At 37.9% G+C, this 22276-nt stretch overlaps 2 protein-coding genes across 5 annotated transcripts in view; one reads left to right on the top strand and one right to left on the bottom strand.

Moving 5' to 3' along the window:
• LOC108748044 (basigin) overlaps positions 1 to 709 on the top strand; it is a 19350-nt gene extending 18641 nt beyond the window's left edge. For 2 of the 3 annotated variants that reach the window (XM_018486005.1, XM_018486004.1), the window contains exon 6: positions 94 to 709. In XM_018486005.1, coding sequence (XP_018341507.1) covers positions 94 to 139 — 46 coding nt within the window. In that variant the 3' untranslated portion in view covers positions 140 to 709. The remainder of the gene's footprint in view (positions 1 to 93) is intronic. The other variant, XR_001939286.1, reaches the window with a different exon arrangement.
• Positions 710 to 798: 89 nt separating this feature from the next.
• LOC108748043 overlaps positions 799 to 22276 on the bottom strand; it is a 34593-nt gene continuing 13115 nt past the window's right edge. Inside the window, exons 3-18 of one of the 2 annotated variants that reach the window (XM_018486002.1) lie at positions 19847 to 19917; positions 12680 to 12777; positions 12483 to 12606; positions 11514 to 11745; positions 10240 to 10680; positions 9495 to 9539; positions 8734 to 9294; positions 6747 to 7196; positions 6327 to 6469; positions 6160 to 6237; positions 5409 to 5751; positions 4906 to 5110; positions 4645 to 4832; positions 3913 to 4085; positions 3152 to 3386; positions 2699 to 2774 (exon numbers count right to left, since the gene is read on the bottom strand). In XM_018486002.1, the coding sequence (XP_018341504.1) occupies positions 3174 to 3386; positions 3913 to 4085; positions 4645 to 4832; positions 4906 to 5110; positions 5409 to 5751; positions 6160 to 6237; positions 6327 to 6469; positions 6747 to 7196; positions 8734 to 9294; positions 9495 to 9539; positions 10240 to 10680; positions 11514 to 11745; positions 12483 to 12606; positions 12680 to 12777; positions 19847 to 19917 (3365 nt within the window). In that variant the 3' untranslated portion in view covers positions 2699 to 2774; positions 3152 to 3173. Of the gene's footprint in view, positions 2775 to 3151; positions 3387 to 3912; positions 4086 to 4644; positions 4833 to 4905; positions 5111 to 5408; positions 5752 to 6159; positions 6238 to 6326; positions 6470 to 6746; positions 7197 to 8733; positions 9295 to 9494; positions 9540 to 10239; positions 10681 to 11513; positions 11746 to 12482; positions 12607 to 12679; positions 12778 to 19846; positions 19918 to 22276 lie in introns of both variants that reach the window. The other variant, XM_018486001.1, reaches the window with a different exon arrangement.

Genomic DNA, 22276 nt, shown 5'->3' on the forward strand with positions numbered 1-22276 from the left:
TTTTATATATTCTTATGCTTTATATATGTTTATTCTTTATATATTCTCGTAGTTATTACTTCGTCTGATATTCTGTTTTCATTAAATTTATAGCAAACCGACACCTAACAAGGAATCCGATGTCAGGCAGAGGAAGTGAAACAGCAAGTAAATAAATTAGAACGATACAAGTTGGAGAACGGGGTCGTCATGTGTAGAAAGCTGTAATGGAAATCTGTAAAGACAACGGAACACGGCTTTTGAATGAGAGAGAGAGAAAGATGTGTCGTCATAAATGTGGAACAAACACTGCAAAATGGACAGCAGCGAGCTTGAGTGGGCCATTTATAGTGCGCATCTGTGTGAAAACAGGCGTGTGCAGCAGACGCGTACAGAGCAAGATCACACAAGTTACTAACAAATTAAATTAAGCCTTATTACGGGGGTGTTCACTCCGATTTATCAGATATTCGCCTGTTCGTATTCTTTAATTACACTGCTTTAACCAAGAGATGTGTCGAGTTATGTACAAGTGCCGATGATGACACGAGTGCGTGCCAGAGAATGGAAGGTATGTGTGCGTGTGTGTGTATGTGCGTATGTTATGTATGTACGAGAAAGAGAGAATAAGAAACAGAGAGAGAGGGTGGAGGAGAGAGAGAGAGAGAGAGAGAGAGAGAGAAATAATGCATGTATGCGACAAGCTAACAAATAAACAGACCGATAGATTGAAAAAAAGCAGAGATAAAATGCAGAAATAAAATATCCACCGAACGGGAATACACGCGCGATGATTACATATAATTTCTTACAAAACGCTTCGAGGTGCATTCTAACAAGCACCATGGTTCAGTCACGCGTTTACTTGTCACATACATCGCTCTATTGTCCCGGGCGGCGTTTGTATTCGCGTTCGTGGATATGCCACATATTAGATTTGCGTAGAACTCGTTTCTCAAACTTCGCACGTGTGACCGAAGAAAAAAAACTTTATGGTAGAGCCGAACATATGTGCTCGATGCTAGTTATGTAATAATAGGAACGCTGGCAGTGCGTGCCACAATTGACTTCCGGATATATGCTCGCGTACTTTTCGCAAGAGAGAAAGAGAGATTGAGAGAGATTGAGAGAGAGAAAGAGAGAGAGAGAGGGGGGAGGGAAAGAAAACAAAAGAAGAGAGAAAGTTTATCTTTGGCGTCGCCTTATATTCCATCGCTCGTGAAAGTATCCCGGAAGTCTGGCTGCACGCGACGCCGTTGTTAATGACATTAATGTAATTAATATTGTAATATTATTGCCATCGTTACTACTGCTGCTACATCTATCGTTATTATAATTATTACAAGTATTATATCGTTAATTTTATCATTCTATTGTAATAATTTATAATCCGTACCAACACGATTCTCTATATCCACAATGTCGTCATTGTCATAGGCATTACAATTTTTATCCATAACGATTATTAGCAACCGTTTCGCGGGTATTTTGCGTTTATTTTTATTATTATAACCGCTTCTCTGAAAACTGATAGATCAGCTACATAAGTAAAATAGTATGGAAATAGGATTTTAAAGAAGGTAATCCATTAAAGAAATTCAGGACGCGTCATTTTTTGTTTAAAAATGTACAAATGTTTTATTGCTCAAACGCGCGTTCTCGCTTGCTCTTTAAAGTAGATGATGTAAATGCATCCCATTGAGCGTGTCGGTATTCTATTACACGATATAAACAAACGCATCGAGCGAGATAAACTTAGGTACATGTTTTTTTATCGATCTTTGAATTTTCGAATTTCAGAATTATTGAATCCTGTTCTTCTTGGATCCGTGGGTCTTTCAAGTCTTATTTTCTTCATGTTAAGCTATATGGCCCTTGGATCTTTCTTGAATCTTCGAATACTTACTGCTAAATCGTAAGATTCTTTTAATTTTGGACCCAAGGATCCTCGGACAGTTCGGACTATCAAATTTTCGGCTACTACATGAAATTTACTTATATAATTATACAGTTTTTCCACCGCAAAAGCACAAAAGTTTGACGAGAGTTCATGCGCTCTATACAGAATTACAGGGCGCAGGCCCTATGGATATCTTCTTTGGTCGTAAGCGCCACTTCTATGCTTCCTACGGGTCAATTTCTCTCCCCGTTTCTTAAATCCAGCGACTCGATTCAGATGGATCTTCGAGGGAGAGAAATCACGGGAAAAGAGAAAAAAGAAACAGATAAAATAGCACCGCACAGGGGTTGCGTAGTCCTTTCTTCGCGACCTCTGTCACTACAACTCGGATATGTACAGATCGCTTCGGTGAAGCGAGTAAATCGTTTTCTCGCGATTTTTGATCTGAACTTTCTCTTGATTACTTCGGCTGGTTGTTGTAATCCACATAAACGCGCACAACCTCGCCGCTGTACTTCCGCTGGCTGGGCATGAAGTAGAAGTCTGGTTGATTCGCTTGGGTTGCTATGCCTGGATTGTGCATGCTCTTGGGTCGTCCGTAATGATCCCTGCGATCTTGCGTATAATAACCATGCTGGATAGGCGCCGAGTGTCTGGCACCGGGCGCACGTGGAAGACTGTAAGTCGCCCTGGGTCCGACCATCCTGTTGGGCCCTTCGACTGCGTCGGTACCATTCATGCCAGTTATGCCGTTGCCGGTCATCTCCCTAGTTCTCGGCAGGCTAGAAATCGGGGGCGGCGGCGCCTTCTCTTCCGTTTCGAACGCCTCAAACGCGAAGTTTGTGTTCGCACCGGAAGCGTAATCTTTCCAGGCATTACTGGCAATCAAACGTTCCTGCGCAAAAAGATGTGCTTAGAATATGAAATATGTGTGTAGATAATTTTACCAAAACTTTATTATTTTTTTAATCATACCCTCGTCATTTCTCTATCAGAAATTATAATCTTATGTATTTCACACATATTTGTTTGTCAATTGGCACAACAAAAAAATATTTGTCCACGATGATCTGTCGACGCATATATTTAAAAAATATCCAAGTCAATTTAATCACCCTATATTAGTGGAAAAAAATCAAACGGGAAGAGTTTGATGGAAAGGCGCAAAAAAATGTGCGATTACGAAGAGTTAGAAAGAACCAGGTAACAGCGAGTTAGTCAAATACTTGGGTTAGAGCGAAAGAACATAGGGATGAGTGTGACATTGCGCACCGATTATATTCGACGAGAAGCTCTACCAGCTTGGATTAACTCGATGCAATTCAGACGAAGCGTAGTGATGCCGAAACTGATGTTGATGATGATGGTGATGGTGATGGTTGGTATTGTTGTTGTTGTTGTTGTGATGGTGATGATCGCCGTTTTGTTGTCGATGGTACCGTGTCGCGTTCGTACGATGAATCGGGTTGGGCGCATCGGAGGAAGCCAGAGGCAGCGTGTACACCCTCTTTTTTGGTCGCGGCAAGCGCGAGTCATGCAACACAAGCGAAGCAAAAGATGTCGGGTTCATTAGGGGATGAAAGCGTAGTTTTTACACTACAGAATGTCCCAAGAAGACGCGAATCGGCAATCTGATCTTTCAGGCTGCTTTCGCGAAGTAAGAGAAGAAAAGAGAAACCTGGTGTCCTCTAAATATACTATGATTTTTCTTTTACAATTCTACGATTAGAATTTTTTTAGCATTGAGTTATTTTAATTACATTTGTTACGATATTACAGTTATTTAGTTAATACTACTACGATAAGTGCAAGAGAGAGTTCCATCAAAATGATGCTTAAAGGCTATTTTTCTTTGAGATAGAATTCTGATAGCGTACATCTTTCTTGGAACACGTTAGGGATCACCACAAGATTTCGTTAGAGAAGAAACAGAACACAACACTTAGGGGGAAGATCTGGGAATGCGAGAAAAAGTGGAGAGAAAACAAATACGTGAAAAAGAACAAAAAGTTTCTAATGCACACAAAACATACCTTAGTCGCTCGTTTCCTTGAGCTCTTGTAAATAGTACAACTGGCTTGGAGCAGAGCGAGAGCTAGCAACGCTGCTACACAACCAACGACGATATAAAACTTTGTCGCACCCAGGAACAAGTCCGTCGCGGAGGGCGGCCGATCATTTTCATCTTCCGTCTGTATGTCGTTTACTGAAAATAAGTATAATACATATTTTTATCTTGTGAAGTAACGATAGATCAATGGGGATGATGAGTATCTTAAATAATGTGAACAAATCTCCATTTCCTCGTAATATTAGCACTTAAAAAATGCTATTTGAAGCTATATAATTGAATCATATAGTTCTTGAAATTTTAAGACGATTACTGTTGTGATATCTGGAAAAATCTGAATCCTTATTTCTTAAAAAAAAAAAAATGAGAAATCATCTAATTTCGTTTAGGATAGAAAATTTATCAAAGGAGAAGAGAGTTTTTTTGTTAGAATTAGTATATGATATTTAGGATTAATTTATAATTCATAGTTAATTCTTAACCGAGGTTCAACTCATTTCTCATTTCTTTCCAATTTTAGAGATAAGAAATCCCAAGTAGTGCCTAAAACGTTAAAAAAAACACTAAAAAGTGTATATAAGCGCTTTTTTAATTAGCGCTTTATAGGCGCTACTATGCTACTTGGAATAAATTAAACTTTGATTAAGAATTAACCATGAGTTATGAAACTAGGCTTCAGAACCTCAATGCTTACCTCTGGGTGTTCTTACTACTAAGTACTGCGGATCGACGCCGAGTATACCGACTTGACCGGTCACGACTGCCTCGCGCAACGCTTTTTCTGCTTCTAAACCGGTGTCCGCGGGTTTTAACGATCTACCCTTGATCTCGGCCCTGTCGATGATCAGGTTCATGCGCGCGATCACTCCCCGTTCGTTATCTCTGCAACAAGAACGGAAAGGAGTAGTACTTATCAAACTTGTTTCTTGCTACTGCTTCCTTTTTGCTATCTTACTTTCGTAACTCATTGAGATAGACGTTATAGTAACCCGGAAGCATCTTGAAGACCGGTCCGAAGTTCTCCGATATCTTGTTCGAGATTAATTCGAAATCAGGACTATCGGATTCGGGAATCATAAATCCGTCACCCAAGCTGACGAGCTTGACTTCAACATCGTAATAGAACCTTGGCGGTGGATACGTGCTTTGCTCTTCAATTTCTAAGTGGACAGTTGAATGATTTTTCTTAATATATATAATCGGAGGTATATTTTGAAACATAATAAATTAGCATTAATCGTATACATTAATAATCATAAGAAATAATGTTTTAACGAAAAAAGATTAATTAAGTAACAACCACATTTTAATAACAATTGGATAAGAAAAATTTTCTAATATAATTAAATTTAATATAATAATATATTAAATTAATGTCTTTTTAACAATTATATTATGCTTCAATAGTTGTGTCGGACAACTTTAGCAAACAACAAAAATACAGTAATCGGTATTTACCTTCCTGGCCGCAAGACTTGATACATATTCTGTCTGAAGAAACGACCGGTTTCACGTCGTGCTTTCGAATCTTCTTATTGATCGGATTAAATATGCCTCCCTTCACCGGGAACATCATATACAAACAGTGATCATCCGTAAACGAGAAATCCTTGTCGTCTTTTGTTACGCGTTTTCTCGAGAATTGGAGGGTGGTTACGCCATTCTCGATGCGGCCGCTGATGTTGTATACGTCTTGCGATGGATCCAGCAACGGCGCGGTGTAGCCACTGATCCAGGTGTCCATCACGAAAGCCCGACCGTTTGTCTTATCGACCCAGCCCAATATGGCATCGGTTTGCGACTAGAAAAAAAATACAATACTACCTAAAAATTTCATAAGCTTCCTTCTCTTTACGCGACACATTTCTTTTCATGGAGAAACGGCCTGAGAAACAGTTTATTTAAGTAATGACTCTTTTTCTTAGCTATCAAATCTTAGATTTCGTGATTTAGTTGAAAAAAACATCGGACATCAAAACGGAGCATACAAACATCTCAAAAATTCACTAAAAAGCCAAGTAAAACTTTTCTATTGATTAAATGTGAGGTTTGCTCTATCTTTAAATATAAGAAGAATGTTAAATAGATATACTATATAAACTTAACAACTTAATACTATTAACTTAATAATTTTTATATACATAAATTCGTTAAATGAATTATCGAGAGAAAAAACAAAGTCTTGTCTCTTTATTTGACAAAGTCTTACCATGTTATTGTCATCAGAAAATCCAACACCGGTCCACGTATTGGTATTTGTCGTGGAGATTACGAATGTTATCAGATCCTACGGAAAAAGGTTTCCATAATACCAGTTTCATCAGAGCGGTTTTATCTACGCAAAAGGATACGCCAAGGAAATATGAGAATATTTACCGTTTTATCCTTGTATGTCCATTGTACGGCATATTCACAAGTGTCATTTTCCGGCGAACAATTCCTTGGATAACGCCACTGGCCACCGCAAATACCGTCTTGCGACACTACACCGCCAGCGAATTCCGGCCTTTTAACTTCATCTGAACCATTCGAAATATTAAATATCATATCCAAATATTTAATGGACGCGTCGTATAAAAATAAAGAACGTCTTAAGAGTTAGCGAAACATCTTTTCTGCATAATAAAAATGATTAATAATGATTCAGAAAGACTGAACAAATATATTTAAAAGCGAAAAGCTTTTGGGAAGCATTGAATCAACATTCGCAATACAATCTACGATTTTAACCGCCACGCGAGCGATCAATAATCTCTGGATAAACGCGCGCGGCGGATGCTGAACAGATGATCTCACCGAAGAAATTCATAGTGACCGCGCCTCTCTGCATTCCATGGCCGTGATATTTGAGCTCGTCCACCTTGTAGAAGTCTTTAACGCCGACCTTGGCCTTTTCGATCCCGCTAGCCGGCTGGTGTATATACTTGCCCGGCTCTTGACCTTTCGCCCAAATCACCTGCATATTGCCATCGCGGATCTCGTGATCGGTCGGTTCGTTCGCGGCCAACTTCCTGCGGAAGAGTATCGTCGTGACGCCGTCCCGTTCGTAGCCGAACGCGGCCGTCAGGCTGTCCCTCCCATTCTCGTCCCAGTACGCATCCTTGCGCGGCGTCGACCTGTCCCTCGTGTAATAATCGCCGATTCTGTAACTCGTCCCTCGCGCCGTGCCGATTATAATGTCCGTGCAGTCCATGGGGTTGAAATCGTGCTTGGGCGTGTACTTGTGTCCTGACGCCGGCAACGATGCTTCGTGTGTGCGAATAAATTTAGTTAGCACAAAGATCCGAACATTGCGAAAATTCGCCGTAAAATTATCATGTAGAATGCCTATGATGAAACTGAACGGTGAACTAATTATGAAATGCGTCCGATATATTTTTTTTGCAAATTGAATTTTTTGTAACTTTATGACTCGTATTTGCCTAAAGAGAAATTAAGATCTTACAGATATATGCATCTTGTGGCTTTTTTTTTTCAAATTTTTTGAGAATTTAAAGCTGTATTTCCTCTATTATTCGTACAGCTTTTTTATTAAGAATGTATCATCAAATATTTTTTAACAAAATGAAGAAATTATGAAAGAATTACGAATCTTTTAATATTGTATTTAAAAGTAATATAAAATGTTTGGCGATGGTTTTTTAGGCTCTGAATAAAAAATTATTTCAATAAGAAATAGACAGATTTAAAAAAAAATTAGGATAAAATGAAAAAGTTCTCATTTAAACTATAAAATTGTTAAACATAAATATTGATCTTATTGAACTGTTCATATATATATATATATATAGTATTCGTTATTGTACTGAAAGTATAAATTTTCAATCTCATTCACTTTTTGCAAAGACTATATAACATCTGATACATCTTCAATTAAAATATTTTTTGTACACACTTTAAGTTTTTTTAAAAACTTCTGTTTTCTCGTTGGTGCATTTCAGTCCCGACATATTGATTCTTGGTCTGGAGTGAGATGAGTCGATGTTATGATAAGGCGGGAGTTAAATGGTGTCGTAAGAAAAATCGTGACGGATAGAGATCGAGACACGTGCAAATTTCGTGTCAAAGTAATGCATGCTGCAACTCGGAAGTTATTGATATTTACAAGGAAAATATAAAATTCTCATGGTGAGCAGTGTACAGCGACGAGAACGTGAAGCGTTAAGCGTTATCGACATTATCTCTGCATACAGTTGTCTACTTTTTGCTGCTGCGTGCAGAGACGCAGTGAAAATTAAGTTGGCAAAATTAAATTGGCAAAATTAAGTCAATAGGAATTTATGCGGAATTAGGATAGTTGCATTAACATTTTACATTCAGCTTCGGTATCCGGTGACGGAAGTGGCGGACGGAATAGATTACTCTCACGTCTTATCAGCACGCTAAATACGCTTTCACGGTAAATATTTGCTGTTACAGTCCTCACGTTTCCACTCGTGCAAACTTTTACCACACGGTCATCGTGAAAGTTGCGAATATCGAAAGGAATATGAGCAATGTACGTACACCCTACTGATTATCGTTGAGATATGTTTTACGACTACGAGAGATTTTATATTTATCATTGAATTTGCTTTCATTAACATAATGTACTTGTGTAGAATATACATATACGTATCGGAATTATTACAACCTGTATTTCTTTTTCGTTACAATGTCAAAAACAAAAATTAAATAACTAAAAGTTAGAAAGCGAAAAATCTTTGATAGCTTAGGAGTTAATGATATGAGAGTGTAGCATGGCGATAATGTGCGAAATAAGCGTTAAATCGGTCCTCGTTACCTTTCGTCGCTCCCGACTTTGGACCCACACTTGGCTCCGGTTCCGAGCTGGGTTCTGGTTCAGATTTGGGTTCCGGTTCAGACTTTGGTTCCGGCACAGAATTAGGCTCCGGTTCGGATTTCGGTTCTGGCTCAGAACTGGGTTCTGGCTCGGATTTTGGCTCCGGTTCGGATTTTGGCTCCGGCTCGGATTTAGGCTCCGGTTCGGATTTTGGCTCCGGTTCGGATTTCGGTTCCGGTTCGGATTTCGGTTCTGGCTCAGAGATAGGTTCTGGTTCAGATTTCGGCTCTGGCTCGGAGCTAGGTTCTGGTTCGGACTTTGGTTCCGGCTCGGTGCTAGGTTCAGGCTCGGAGCTAGGTTCAGGCTCGGATTTTGGTTCCGGTTCGGATTTTGGTTCCGGTTCAGAGCTAGGTTCAGGCTCGGATTTTGGTTCTGGCTCAGAGCTGGGTTCAGGCTCGGATTTCGGCTCTGGCTCGGAGCTGGGTTCAGGCTCGGATTTTGGTTCTGGCTCAGAGGTGGTTTCCTGCTCGATAACATCGCTGGACTCGCCGACCTGTTTCCCTGTGCAACAAAGCATCGTACGTCGTGCGAACTATCTACTTACTGGGGCCATCACCTCGTGCGTCGTGTCTCGAAAGGAGGTTATTGTTACACCGACTACAGGGATTTCTCGGGTAAATCTACATATCGCTATTAAATTCCTGGGCAAGCGAGCGACTCATCGGGGCTGTTCTGGACATAAATATCTAATACATACATACCAAGCGCAGAGGCTGCGGATGATTTTGGAGATCTCCTTTTGCGACCTAAAAAAAGATTAATTTTCAATCAAAAATATTGCAAAGATTACGTTATGAATCATTATCTTCTTTATTCTCTTAAAATTTGGAAACTAACTAAAATTTTCTAAAATAATTTACGTCTTATTATAATAAATACGAAGAAATAATTCTGTCTTTAACTTTCATAGAATTTGCAGTTTGAAAATAAAAAATAATGCGTGTGCATTTTTCACATTTGTGTGATGTACATATTCTCCGACTCTTGTTTTACATAGTGTATTATTATTCTGAAATGGATTACTTTTGTTTGCATTGTCATTTTTCACAACCGTCAATTATGTAATTACGAATTCCTTGACCTCTGAACGAATCATGTATAATACGTCAGAATTCTAACTAACTACTGATAGCGTGTTAATGATTGTGTCGCCTGTGCTCGACATAGTAGAAAAAAAATCGAGTAAGAACACTAACAAATGCATATCACGTATTATATGTTGCCAGACTATTTTCTCTTCCTGCAGGAACGCGTAGATGTTTATTTCGTAAACGTACAAGAATATTGCATGTTGCAAGAAGTGACATGAATTTCAAAAAATGTGAAGACAGTTGTCGCGAAATCTATTGCAACTTCCTGAGATACTCTACCACATAAACATTTTGCAATATCGACAAATACTTTCTTTCCGGGAAATAATGACGTGATTTAATACGATAAATCTACCTTGTTTTGTGCTAACTTGATAGGTCACGCTGGTCTGTACAGTGACATCAACATCCGGTGGTGATGTTACTCCGAAACTCGCAGCATCTGCCTTCGCCGATCGTCTCTTCGCTATCGATTTCTCGCCTTCCACGCCGGGTTCCGGTTCCGATATGGGTTCTGGTTCCGATTTGGGCGTTGATTTGTCGACGGGTTCCGATTTCGGCTCCGGCTGTGGAAGTGGTTCAGGGAATATATCCTTAATCATAGGGAAAGATCGGCAACTTGGACCGAGATCGCTAGGTCTCCATCCGATACCAATCCACGTTGTGGAGTTGGCTACAAGAATGCCTTCCAGTTCCTTGCTCTCCTTCAATATCCGCCAGTAGAATATCATGTCGTCGGAGAATCGCTTCATCGAATACACATCCGAGTTTAAGTCGATGCTTCTCACCGGTGATCCTGAAAGTGGAATTATTGATAGAGTAAGAACGATTGTCACGGACGGTTTCACCGCAAACTCATTGAGACAACGTTCGCTACGGTCTGAGATCTTCTTAATCACTTTTTTTTCGTTTGATGGATGCCAGTGCTCGCTCGCACTACTATTAAATGATTAAATCGCTTCTGTTTCTATGGATTCATTAAAAAAGTAAAGGATCATCAGTTTAGCTAATACAACGTAATCGAAATGGATAGAGTAAAATCTCACAACAAATGTAAATATGTTGAACAATTTTTCACATATATTAAAGAATATGATAATAATATTTGTAATGTGAATTTGCTAATTTTTAATATGTTATTCGCTACATCTAAAATGCAATTAATAAATCAGAAGTTTAATACACGAAAAATTAAAAAAGAAAAACGATTGAAAAAAGTAATTTTTTCAAGGCAATTAATATATAATTTTATAAATATTTAAAAATTCTATATATATATTAAAATGTATTTTATTATAAATCACTAATAAAAATATCACTATAATATGTTTAATGCAATTTCAAGTTATTTAAAAAGTTATTTAATTTAACATAAGAATAAAAAATAAAAAGAAATAAATAAGCCCAAAGTTTATTTCGTAGAAATTACGTAAAAAAAAAAAACTCATGATGTATTTTTTATATTGTTGGTATTAGTGAAATCAAATTCTTGGAATCTTTCCTTTTCTTTTTCCAATCACGTCTAGATGTTTAGACATCAAGCTCAGCGAGACGCTAATGTCGGTTCGGCAAGTGCTCCAGAAGCGGTTGTATGCAGCTTATGCGAGAAATTCTCGAAGGGAAACTTACTCTTCGCGCAACCCGGACCGAACCATCCGGCGTCACAGTAGCACTGCTTGGTAGGCACGGTCGTGCCACCATGGTCGACGCACGTGCCCAGAATACCGCAGTCCGTGTCGTCCACGCACTCCTCCTTAATTTCGCACTTCGGACCGTGGTAGAGGCGGTCGCACCTGCATTTGCCTACCAGGGGACGTCCGTGACCGCTACAGTTTTCTTTGTAAGCCGCCCTATCGCGAATCTGGTCGGCGGAAAAATTACATATTTTACAGACCATCCGAGTGGAAATTCGGGGAGACGGAGGAGAAGGAATTTTGCGGGACATCGTTAGATGTGAATTGTCCCAAACAAGATGACGTCAAGCAGCATCTTAACAACGTTTTAATGACGTCTTTAACATCAATAAGACATTAAATAAGTCATTAAAAGTCGTTACCTTGCTACTTGGACAAAAATGTCTGGTTGGATTAATTGAAGTTCTGATTGAAAATAGGTGAATCAGAATTTTCTGGTTAACTCTACTAAAATTCTAATTGAAATAACCGGAATTCTGATTGATATAACCATTAGACACACATTAGTAAAAAAGTTTAAAAAATTCCGTAATAACATGATTATACATTATAATAATTATAATAATTAAATATATTGCTAATTGTGAAAAAATACGTTAATATAATTTTTAATACATTGTCAATACATTGTCAATTCAAACAAAAGTGTCAATTTCAAAATAATTTATTAACAATTATATATTTTCGTTTTTTTTTATGTAACTTTTTTGTATCATTTTTTTATTTTGTTTTGTTTAAGCGAGTAAAACGTGTTAACATCGCGATCATGAATAGCGTTATCATGCTACTCAATTTTGTATATTTATAAGTCTAGTTTCCGTCATCGTTTCTCTCATCAATTAAATCACTGGGTTTAATCGGCATTAAAAGCTGCATTTTCCAAGAGAAATCACGAGAAACTCACATCGATGTCAGCGCACGACCAAAATCTGTAGCTGGAGCCCCATTCCTCGGCCTCCCGCAGCAACCTGATGGTGCAGTCCGTGCAGGTGAAATCTTGCGGCAACTGCACTGGATACCTCTGCGCTCTGGAAAATCGGAAACATCAGTCTTAATTAGGTAATCAGGTTCGAGAAGAAAGATGTATTATCGTGCACTTACGTGGCATCGCCCTCGACAAACTCGCTGTTTTTTGTGATGGGCGTCAAGTCGATCAGAGGTCTGTCATAAAAGTCTAAGATTTGAAGACGAAATCCTCCCTAAAAGAGTGCGTGAAAAGTAAAGAAAAAATGATTTATTTAAAAAGATATATTTACGAAAAAATATATCTTTTATATATTTCACAATCTAACCTATATATATTTATAAGTCTATTTATTTTTTATTATTAAAATTAATATATTTTATTATTTATTAATAATATCGATGTGTCAACATTAAAAACAGAGGATCAACAGAAGGATTATATTTTTGTGAGGAGTAGATCCGTGCGTCTGTCACGTCTATCTAGGAAATGAAGAATATGCTCCACAAGTCGTGAACTGAATGTCTGTCCATCCATCCATTTCTATTGTGCCCATTCATGCCATTCCGTTAAATTTATGGCTTTTTCCTCCTGAGTTCCGCAATAAATGACACATCAGAACAAGGCAACACAGTACAACGGCTTCGATACCAGCCAATACGGAATTGATGCAAGCAGATTCCGGTCGTACAATTTCTCGATTTCCCCCCCCCCCCCCATAACTTGTCGAGTTGCAGAAAACATCGCGGATAATTCGTTCCGTCGCCGTCAATTGGCCACGCTATCCTCAATAAATCAACAATAACGGATCAAAAATTTCTCTGCTTTGAGTTTGCTGGCACAACTAATGTTATTATTCTACTATTTTTCATTGACGTGTTAGCAATGAATATTAATCCTAACATTAAATCATATTAATATTAAATTAATAACATTATTATTATACGAATAGCCATCTCATTATACTTGAGCAATTTAATATTTTCAAAAATATTTTAGTTCAAGATTCCTAATTTAGTTGTGCAATTCAAGATGCCCAATTTATTTTGACGGATTCTGGCCATTGTCAGCTATGGCTAACAAATAATAACAAAAACATTGGAAATTATGTTATTGATGAAATGACATATGAATTTTGATAAAAATACATCCATAGCCACGCGTGGATGTCAATAATTGGTAAAAAGAGTCTGACTGCATTAATTAGAGTTCCGGGTGAAAATGGACGAGAATTTTGTGATTGAATCTATTATATCTCTAGTTGAGATAATCACGTAGAATTCTGATTGATATGTTATATGATCAGAATCTTCCGATTCATCCATTTTCAATCAGAAATTATTCTCGGTATACGATAAATGAAATCACGAGCATCATGTTCGCATGCGCGAACGACGCGGATGTTTCTCGGTCACGTTATTTCTGTTAACTGTGTTTTACTCGTAAACGCGCCTCGCAATCACGCGCTTGCAACACCCACTTGGCGGTTTATGAAACGTGCCCCGAATTGAGAGCGCGCGACTAACTCGCGGAGGGCACAAGCCCTCCTCCTTCCCTCCCCTCCCTTCCCCTCCCCCGCCCCCCGGGGGGACCGCCAATGTCCGCACTGTCCACGGGAGTAACGACGACATAACGACAGCGGGTCTAATGAGCGGGTCGGATCCGGATCGGACGACCGATTGATATGCGCCACCGGTCGCGACACCGTGAGATTCTTTATCGTCGCGTCCCGAGCACCGTTAGGAAAGCGCGTGGTGCGCTCGTATGCAGGCCGAAGCAAGTTCATAAACGCCATTGAGTAACATCCGTCTCGTTGTCCGTAGGAAGCAGCAAACGTAAGAATTATCGCGACGCGATTAATAGCCGTAGACGCTATTGTAACTTAATCGAGGTGCGCAACGTGTAATTCCTCTTTCGGAATCGACAGTCACTATTGTGGTGATCGGACCGAGTCTTTACCAACCTATGTGATTGTCCTTAGCCTCGACATTGTTCCGATTATATTAATCGACAATATTTTCGTTCAATTGATATTTTTGTCTGATTCTTATGTATTTTTTTAACGTTGATTTTGAAAGTGAGATTAGAATTTACATCTTGCTTAAATTTCTTGTTTCCAACATATTTCTTTTTAAAAACTTATATAGAATTAAATCAAATTTTATACACATACGTAATTGAAACGATAATAAATATTCCTGCAAAAGTTTATTCGGATCCACTTATTTGTTAAAAGGTTATTGACTTAAAATTGCAGCAAAGTATACTCATTTTGCCACATAAAATCATTATTGAGTCAAATTGTTTGTTTTGTTTTTTGCAATTGTTTCAGGACGTATTCACGAGATGTAATATCGTAAAAATTAAAAAAAATTTTTTTTTGTCTAATAACGTCGAAGATAAGAGACATCGATCTTTCTCTCATCGCATTGTCTATTGTACTTTATTCATATTAAATTTTTTTTTGGGCTGAATTCTTAACTACAATTATGAAAGCTGTAATGCGTTATTTTTCGTTCTGGACACTAATTTATACTCATACACCGATGTTTTTTGCTGTACAATTTTTCTAATGAGCGAGGATTTCTGATACCAACAGTTTGATGTCTTGACATTGCGAAGTATATTTTCATTTCCATCGACCGTATAAGTTTTTACCTTTCTGACAAATTCTAATGTATGTATTTTTTGTATGTTACTGTTCCGTTCAACTAACAAGACGAAGATCCTTCTGAATTTATCGATACCAACAATTATATATAGTTATTAAATGCGAATTACATATTTAATCTTCGATCGACTTTAGGTTACGTTTTTTACCGTTTATATATATAGACCTATTTTGTAAACATTGTAAATAATGATCCGATCGTGATCGAAACGTTTGTCGTTGTTAGCCAGCATACATTTTATAATTATTTTATTAAGACTTTTATATATTTTTACAGGTCAAATTTTTGGCTTGTAGCCCTTTTTCTTTTAATTTTTAAATTATATTGGCTGATTATTTTAACTAAATTTAAACTTCTGAATATTTTTTATGTGACGTCTATGATGCAACGTGCATTGGCGTGGATGCAAAAGACGCGCGATGAACGAAAACCGGTGGCCGCCGTCAGCGGTGCTTCGAGTTTCGAGAGGTCGCCGTGAAGGAGAAAGGGACGCTACGAAGTGCCGCGGCTGCGTGGTACCGCTTCGCACGGCGAACACACCTGCACTCTCGGCAGGCACGGTTGTTATTGTCGAATTTTTCTCGTGCCACAGATATTTTCACGGCAACGGAGAGGGGATTCTGCGGGCCGCTACGCCGCGCCGACGGCCAAGATTTCAACCTGCCTCTGTCGTAACGTAATCCGCGCGCGGATGTTCATCGCGGGTGTTACCTTTCATCTTTCTGCCTCGCGAAATCTTCCTGCGAATGATACTACAAGAGAGATTCTGCAAAATTAGAAGGGACTCTTTCTCCGCATTTTTAACCGGTGGCTATTGATATATTTTTTTGTAAATCTAGACGTATTAATAAAAAAAAAAATGAGAGAGAGAGAGAGAGAGAGAGAGAGAGAGAGAAAATACAATATTTAAATATTTTGTTTACTGTGTAATGTTTTAAAAATTACAGTCCAATTATCCGATTAATCTTTGCAGGGAAGCTACGTGGTATAAGAATATAAAGGCTATGTTTCAAAATTTATCGCCAATATTGAAAATCTATCTAATGCACGTAACGTAAACTATAGATTTTCAGTACTGGTAATAAATTTTGGAATACAGTCAAAGTATTCGATTGCGCGATATTAGCGGTAAACTAATAGAACAATCAAATGCTTATCTTAAAGTTAACACTAAATTCAAATACAGTATTGGTAAAAATATATATAACAAATATACAGACAAAACTAAAATTCTACCTGCTTTGGCTAAATGAAAATTCAAAAAATGTTATTCGTGTCCGCAGTGTATTTTTAAATCATTCAAAACGATCTTCTAATGCACCTACAATATACATAGCAACAGCCAGTAGCAATGTTGCTTTTTTCTTTTTTTAAAATGCAATTTAGAACAGCATTTTGATTGATCAAAAAATAGCGACCGTATTTTGAACGACTGTGTTTGAAACTTCGAGAGTGGAATATTATATTCTTATACCATGAAGGAAGCCACTAGAATAACATTAAAATGAATAACATTACAATGTTATATTTTGTAGCGATGATACAACGAATCATAAAACGTAAATCTTATTAAAGGAAAAAGATTTTTAAAATAAAAAATCCCTCCCTCTGCCCTCTAAAGGTTAATTTATAGAATAAGATATTTTTGTTAATAAATTTTATTCTTTTAAACAATAAATGTCCGTAGAATAAGTACATAAGTTTTCTCCCACGGTTTACATTGTCCATTGTTCTATTATATATCTGTTATGATGTTTATTACGATCTGAATAATGTAATATTTTCGAAAGAGATGCGATAATAGATCGCTTTTACTCTTACATTTATCTAAGAGTTGCAAAGAGAAAATGTAAATGTCGCCCGCAATAATCGTGCCGCAAGGACGAAAATCGTTTCGAGAACGTATCATTTCCTTCGTTCGCCTCGACGCTTCGCTGAGCAAGAGAATCGAGGGTTTTGCACGTTAACCGAAGGCAAGGGACGACGCCTTCGTGCTCGAGCGATCGAGTCATCGGCGACGTTCGAGTTACGGTACCTAGCATACCGATCTGTTCTGCCTTAGAGACGCTCCAGGCTGCGCACTCTGCCTTCTTGCCTACTGCTTGCCTATACCGCCTCTATTCCGTCCCACTCGTAGATCTACATGCCTGCGAGGAGACCACGCTCGTGAATAATTCAGCGCGCGTCACCTTGAGCGACGAGCGCGTGTAGGCAGAGAAAAGAGGAGCCTCTTCGGCTCGGCACGTCGTTGTCGTCGTCGTTGTCGTCGTGGTACCTCCTCTCCTTTTCGTAGAACCACGTGCGGACAAATTCGTAATGTCCTGCGTCCGAGTGCCCGAGTGATCGTTACGTTGAATACGAACGACCGGCAGCGATTATCGTCGTGCACAACGAACACGTCGGTCGAGCGTTTTCCTCGTTTGCCTGACGGTGCAGTTAATGAACAATGAGGAGGCTGTTATTGCTGTTGTTATGATTATTTGACAATACCCATGCGCTTTTACTACTGCAGACGCGTACGAGAACGCAATGAAAAAAGGTGAAATAAAGGTTGCTCATTGTCTTGAGCTGTGAGAACGGTGACGCTCGTTAGAAACAAGATAAATAAATTATTGCTTTTGACCTGTGACGTTTTAATGATTTGTAAACTATCAGATTTGATGGATTTGTAGTCATGACTGTGTAAAATGCATAGAAACTTTTACAGAAGCTTCTCTCTTAGTTGACAAGTTTATAAAAATCAAGTTTGTACGTAGGTCAAATCAATCAAGCAACTTTTATATATATATATTAATACCTTGATCTTTGAAAATAAAATTAAGGTCACTTATTAACTCTGCCTGTTGTATACACTATAAATAGATTTTCATATAATTCTGCAAGGTTTCTAATACAATTGATAACATATATAATCGAAAAAAAGTTAAAAGGAAAAGAGCTACGAGCCAAAAATTTGACCTGTAAAAATTGATGGATAAGTGAAAGTTTAATCATTATTAAATTTCATAATTATTTTACTAAAACTTTTACTTATCTATCAATTTTTACAGGTCAAACGTTTGGCTCGTATCCCTTTTTCTTTTAACTTGTTTTTAAATTATTTTTCGCCATTATACTATTATATAATTTTAATACGAGTATATAATCCAACTATTTCTTCGCATTGCAATTTCAGAGTTTCTGCAAGGGCTTTCGTAAAGGTTTCTTTCTCAAATGTTAATAAAAGAAACCGTGTACCTTTTACGATCCTGTATAATTCTCTGATAATATACAATGTCCCCCGCAATATTCTCAACGCTTCGTTCTTCGACAGTGTTCTTCCACGAAAGCTCGTAAAAAGTATCTGTTTCTCTCTCGTAATTGATGGGGACCGACAAGGATTCATTTTAATAGAGCAAGGGCCATTGATTACGATCTCTCCTAAAGTTCTGATAACACACGGCGCCTCGTTAATCTCACGCTCAGTTAATGCTTTCTCCGAAGTACATATCGCAAAGCTTTCTCCTTCGAGTCGATCATAGGTATCATGCGTTCAACAAGGCTGCAATCGATGAGTAATTTAAATTCAATTTATCCGGATTTAAATCTAGATTTTAATCGCTCTATGTTGTACGAACTTTAATTTTAGCTACCTAGAAAGCCTACTACTTGTAAACGGACGGCAGTCATTATAACCCACTGTGTAATGTGCGCGCTGTGTAAAAGGGTTAATTATCGGGATATAAAAAGAGAGATAGAAGGAGAGAGAGAGAGAGAGAGAGAAAGAGAGAAACCTCGAAGTGCGGTATACGAAGAATGCTCCATTATGCCAGACGCGTTTTACGTCCGCATCGGCCGAGGAGCGGTCCGGGAAGTGGTCGGCGCTACGGAGAAAGTGGTCCCGATGTGAAATAATAAAACGCACGGTACGTGATTTTATCCCGTCTTCACGTAACCGCTGATACGACTTTTAAACAGCCAGAAACTGCCTGGAAGTGCGGATGTGTAACGCGCGGCGAATTTAACGCCGACGGCGATGGTGACCAGGCGTGTTACGTTTTGTTTCTCCTTTCTCCCTCGAGATGAATCCGCGAGAAATCCACGAGCGAGACATTTCATGCGGCACGGGGCCGAGCGATGTTTGTAAGGCGATGATAATCCATTCAGAAACGGGTTCTTCTGTGTGTGTGTGTGTGTGTGTGTGTGTGTGTGCGTGCCTCGTACACAGCGAAAATACTTTATACAGATTGTGTTAGAGATGATCCACTCACACATCTTTATTAAAATTTATTTTTGTTAAATTCTTAACGTATCCGAATATTAATTTTACGTAATACGATTATGTCATTTGCCTATTCTGTTTTAAATTGATATTCAACATTCGTCCCTTAGTATCAGAACAACATAATTTATAAATAAATGCAGAACAAGTAATATGAAATAATAGTAATGCAATAAATAAAAATAATGTATTTTGAAACGGAAATTCTAAGATATAAATACATAAAAAATTTTTAAAAAAGTATTAATTCCACCTATATTATGAATGACACTATGTCACTTTTCACATTGCTATAAATCGATAAAAAAATTTCGATCTCATTGCTATAGCAATGAAATATTTCAAAAGGACTCGTAAAAAACTTAACTTACCCTGTGTGGATAGGCGAGGTGCCATGTGACATTAAACTTGCTTCCTGCCAGTAACGATGTCTTGACGTTGCCTGAAAAACGATATTTGAAATCCAAATTAGACTGTGACCGTCTTTTAAGTAAAGATCGGGTATTGATAAATAGTATCGCGTTCCGCATCATCGACGATTGATTCTGAAAATTCATCGCCGTTAAAAGTCGCGAGGCCTGATTTTGGCCTCGTTCGAGTTTGTCGCAACCTGTTCGGCCTGTTCCGGAGGCCACGTATCGACTAACGCCGATAAGTCGCAATCTAGCACTCTAAAAATGTGTGTGCTCGCCATGGGACATTTCTGGCTTATTAATTTACATTCAGCCTTCTAGCGAAGCATCGAGTATTCTATCGAGCTTTTCAAACGAGACGAAACTTTGAAATCAAGCTGTACTAACTGTAGGAGAGAGCGAAGAAATTGTGGGCGCAAAATAAACGATACTATTGCGGTATATTAGAGTAGCGATAATTTCTCATTTCTCATTATATCCAGTGATATATCCGATGTATATGTTTATTATCATTTAACACGCGACCATAGAACGTACATGCTGTTCAAGATGAACCATTTACATATTTTCGGTGATTTTAACGTACAGGAGAATAAAGTATTTGCGAATACCTAAAGGAAAAGTAAGATACAGCCGTTGATTATTTATTATTTATTATAGAAGAATTTTTTATTCAAAGAATTGACTTTAACCTACAATATTTAACATTCATATAATATTAATATAAACTATAATTTTAAACAATAAAAAACCAAACTAATTCGGTGTTAATTTGCATGACGGTAGGTAATTCCGAACGGTGACAATTTTGTTTTTATTAAAAATTACAGTTTATACAGATAATTTATAAATGTTAATTATTATAGTTTAAAGATAAATAACTAGAATATCTACTTTTGAATAAAAAGTGTTATTGATAAATAATTAGCAGCTTTATTTAACTTTTTCTTTGGTGTCGGCAATTCCCCCACTTTCCCTTAGACTACATAAAATTTCACCGCTCGCTTTAAGAAAAAGAATTACATAAAATAGATGATCTATTACGTGCGTAAACGAATTTAATCAAGCATACACGTTTCTTGAAGCCTGAAGATTTATTGAGTGGATATTCTGCTAATATTTGATCTTTGAGAGATTTCGAAAGAAATTAGAAACTAACAATGGGACAAATATTTTCCCGTACAATATAATCGCTTTTCATATTTCAGCTTTCTTTTTATTACGATGATTATTTAAGGAAAAAGAGAGCAGTCTGATATCATAGGACGCCAAATCCGTGAAGTTTATGCATTAATTTAATATAAATGCAAATAATTGATTACCCCTCCGGTACTGTTTTAATCAACTTTCCGGTATTACTGTAATATCGGCCTCTTCCGCTTCCCCAAGTCTGCGGAAGGAAAGCGGTTCTTCTCTTCTACTGACCGAGCAGAACCGTCAGAGCGCGGCTCGATTAAATTATAACCGCAGAAAGAAAAATTTATTGCCGCGTTCGCGCAGCCGGTATGCGTTAGTGCAATTGCGAAGGCAGTCAAGTCAAACCGCGGCTAGTTTTAGTCATTATAATTCAGAATTGAAGGTAAGGTAAGGCAACGTTAATAAAAATCGCGAGGGATTCAAATAGATTTCTGCATACCCGCAGCGACAAAAATTTTCAGAATCTTTCCCACGCACATAACAGCTTTGCTGAAGTAAAGATTTAGTTGTGGACACAGATTAGAAAATAATCTCGTTGGACTATCCGAATTATTATGTAGGACGTTTAAGCTAGCATATATTGCTAGCATATATTTGCTCATCGAACTTTCTACATATATAATTATTTCGATGTGGGCCAACGAAATTATTTCAAACCTGTATTTTACTCCAGATAAATTTTTAGATACCTTCAGCAAAATCGTTTTTTTTCCGGTAGAAAGACTGATTCGTCGCGTGCGGCATTATTTCTTATTCAAGAAATTACAATTGCAATTAAAAATTCGACAGACACTTTAGATAGAAATATACTTTCTTCTTCTATTTCCTAGCCTCAATAGGCTATTTTTCAATTAGTCTATTGAGTAAGAAACAAGCTAAACATCAAGAAGCAAAGATTATATACGTAATTGGACTACTTATTGAAATATTGTCGGCAAAATGAGAGAAAGATACAATTGCAATCTTTTAATTCGTTAATTGTAGTTGACGTAAATGTCACTACGCAATCACACGCACTTACGTAGCGTGACGCGCGCGTTCGAGTCGCAATTTTCTACGACCGGTTACGCGACTTTTTCGCAATTTCATGCGACGCGTGAGAGAATGAGTAGCGTGGTACAAATTAATCACTGCCCCGATAATGAGTCGTGGAGGTGGATAAATGAGAGCGATGGGAGAGGGAGGGGGAGG

This window comes from Trachymyrmex septentrionalis, unplaced genomic scaffold (assembly GCF_001594115.1).
Source record: "Trachymyrmex septentrionalis isolate Tsep2-gDNA-1 unplaced genomic scaffold, Tsep1.0 scaffold21, whole genome shotgun sequence".
In the NCBI taxonomy this organism is placed as follows: Eukaryota; Metazoa; Arthropoda; class Insecta; order Hymenoptera; family Formicidae; genus Trachymyrmex; species Trachymyrmex septentrionalis.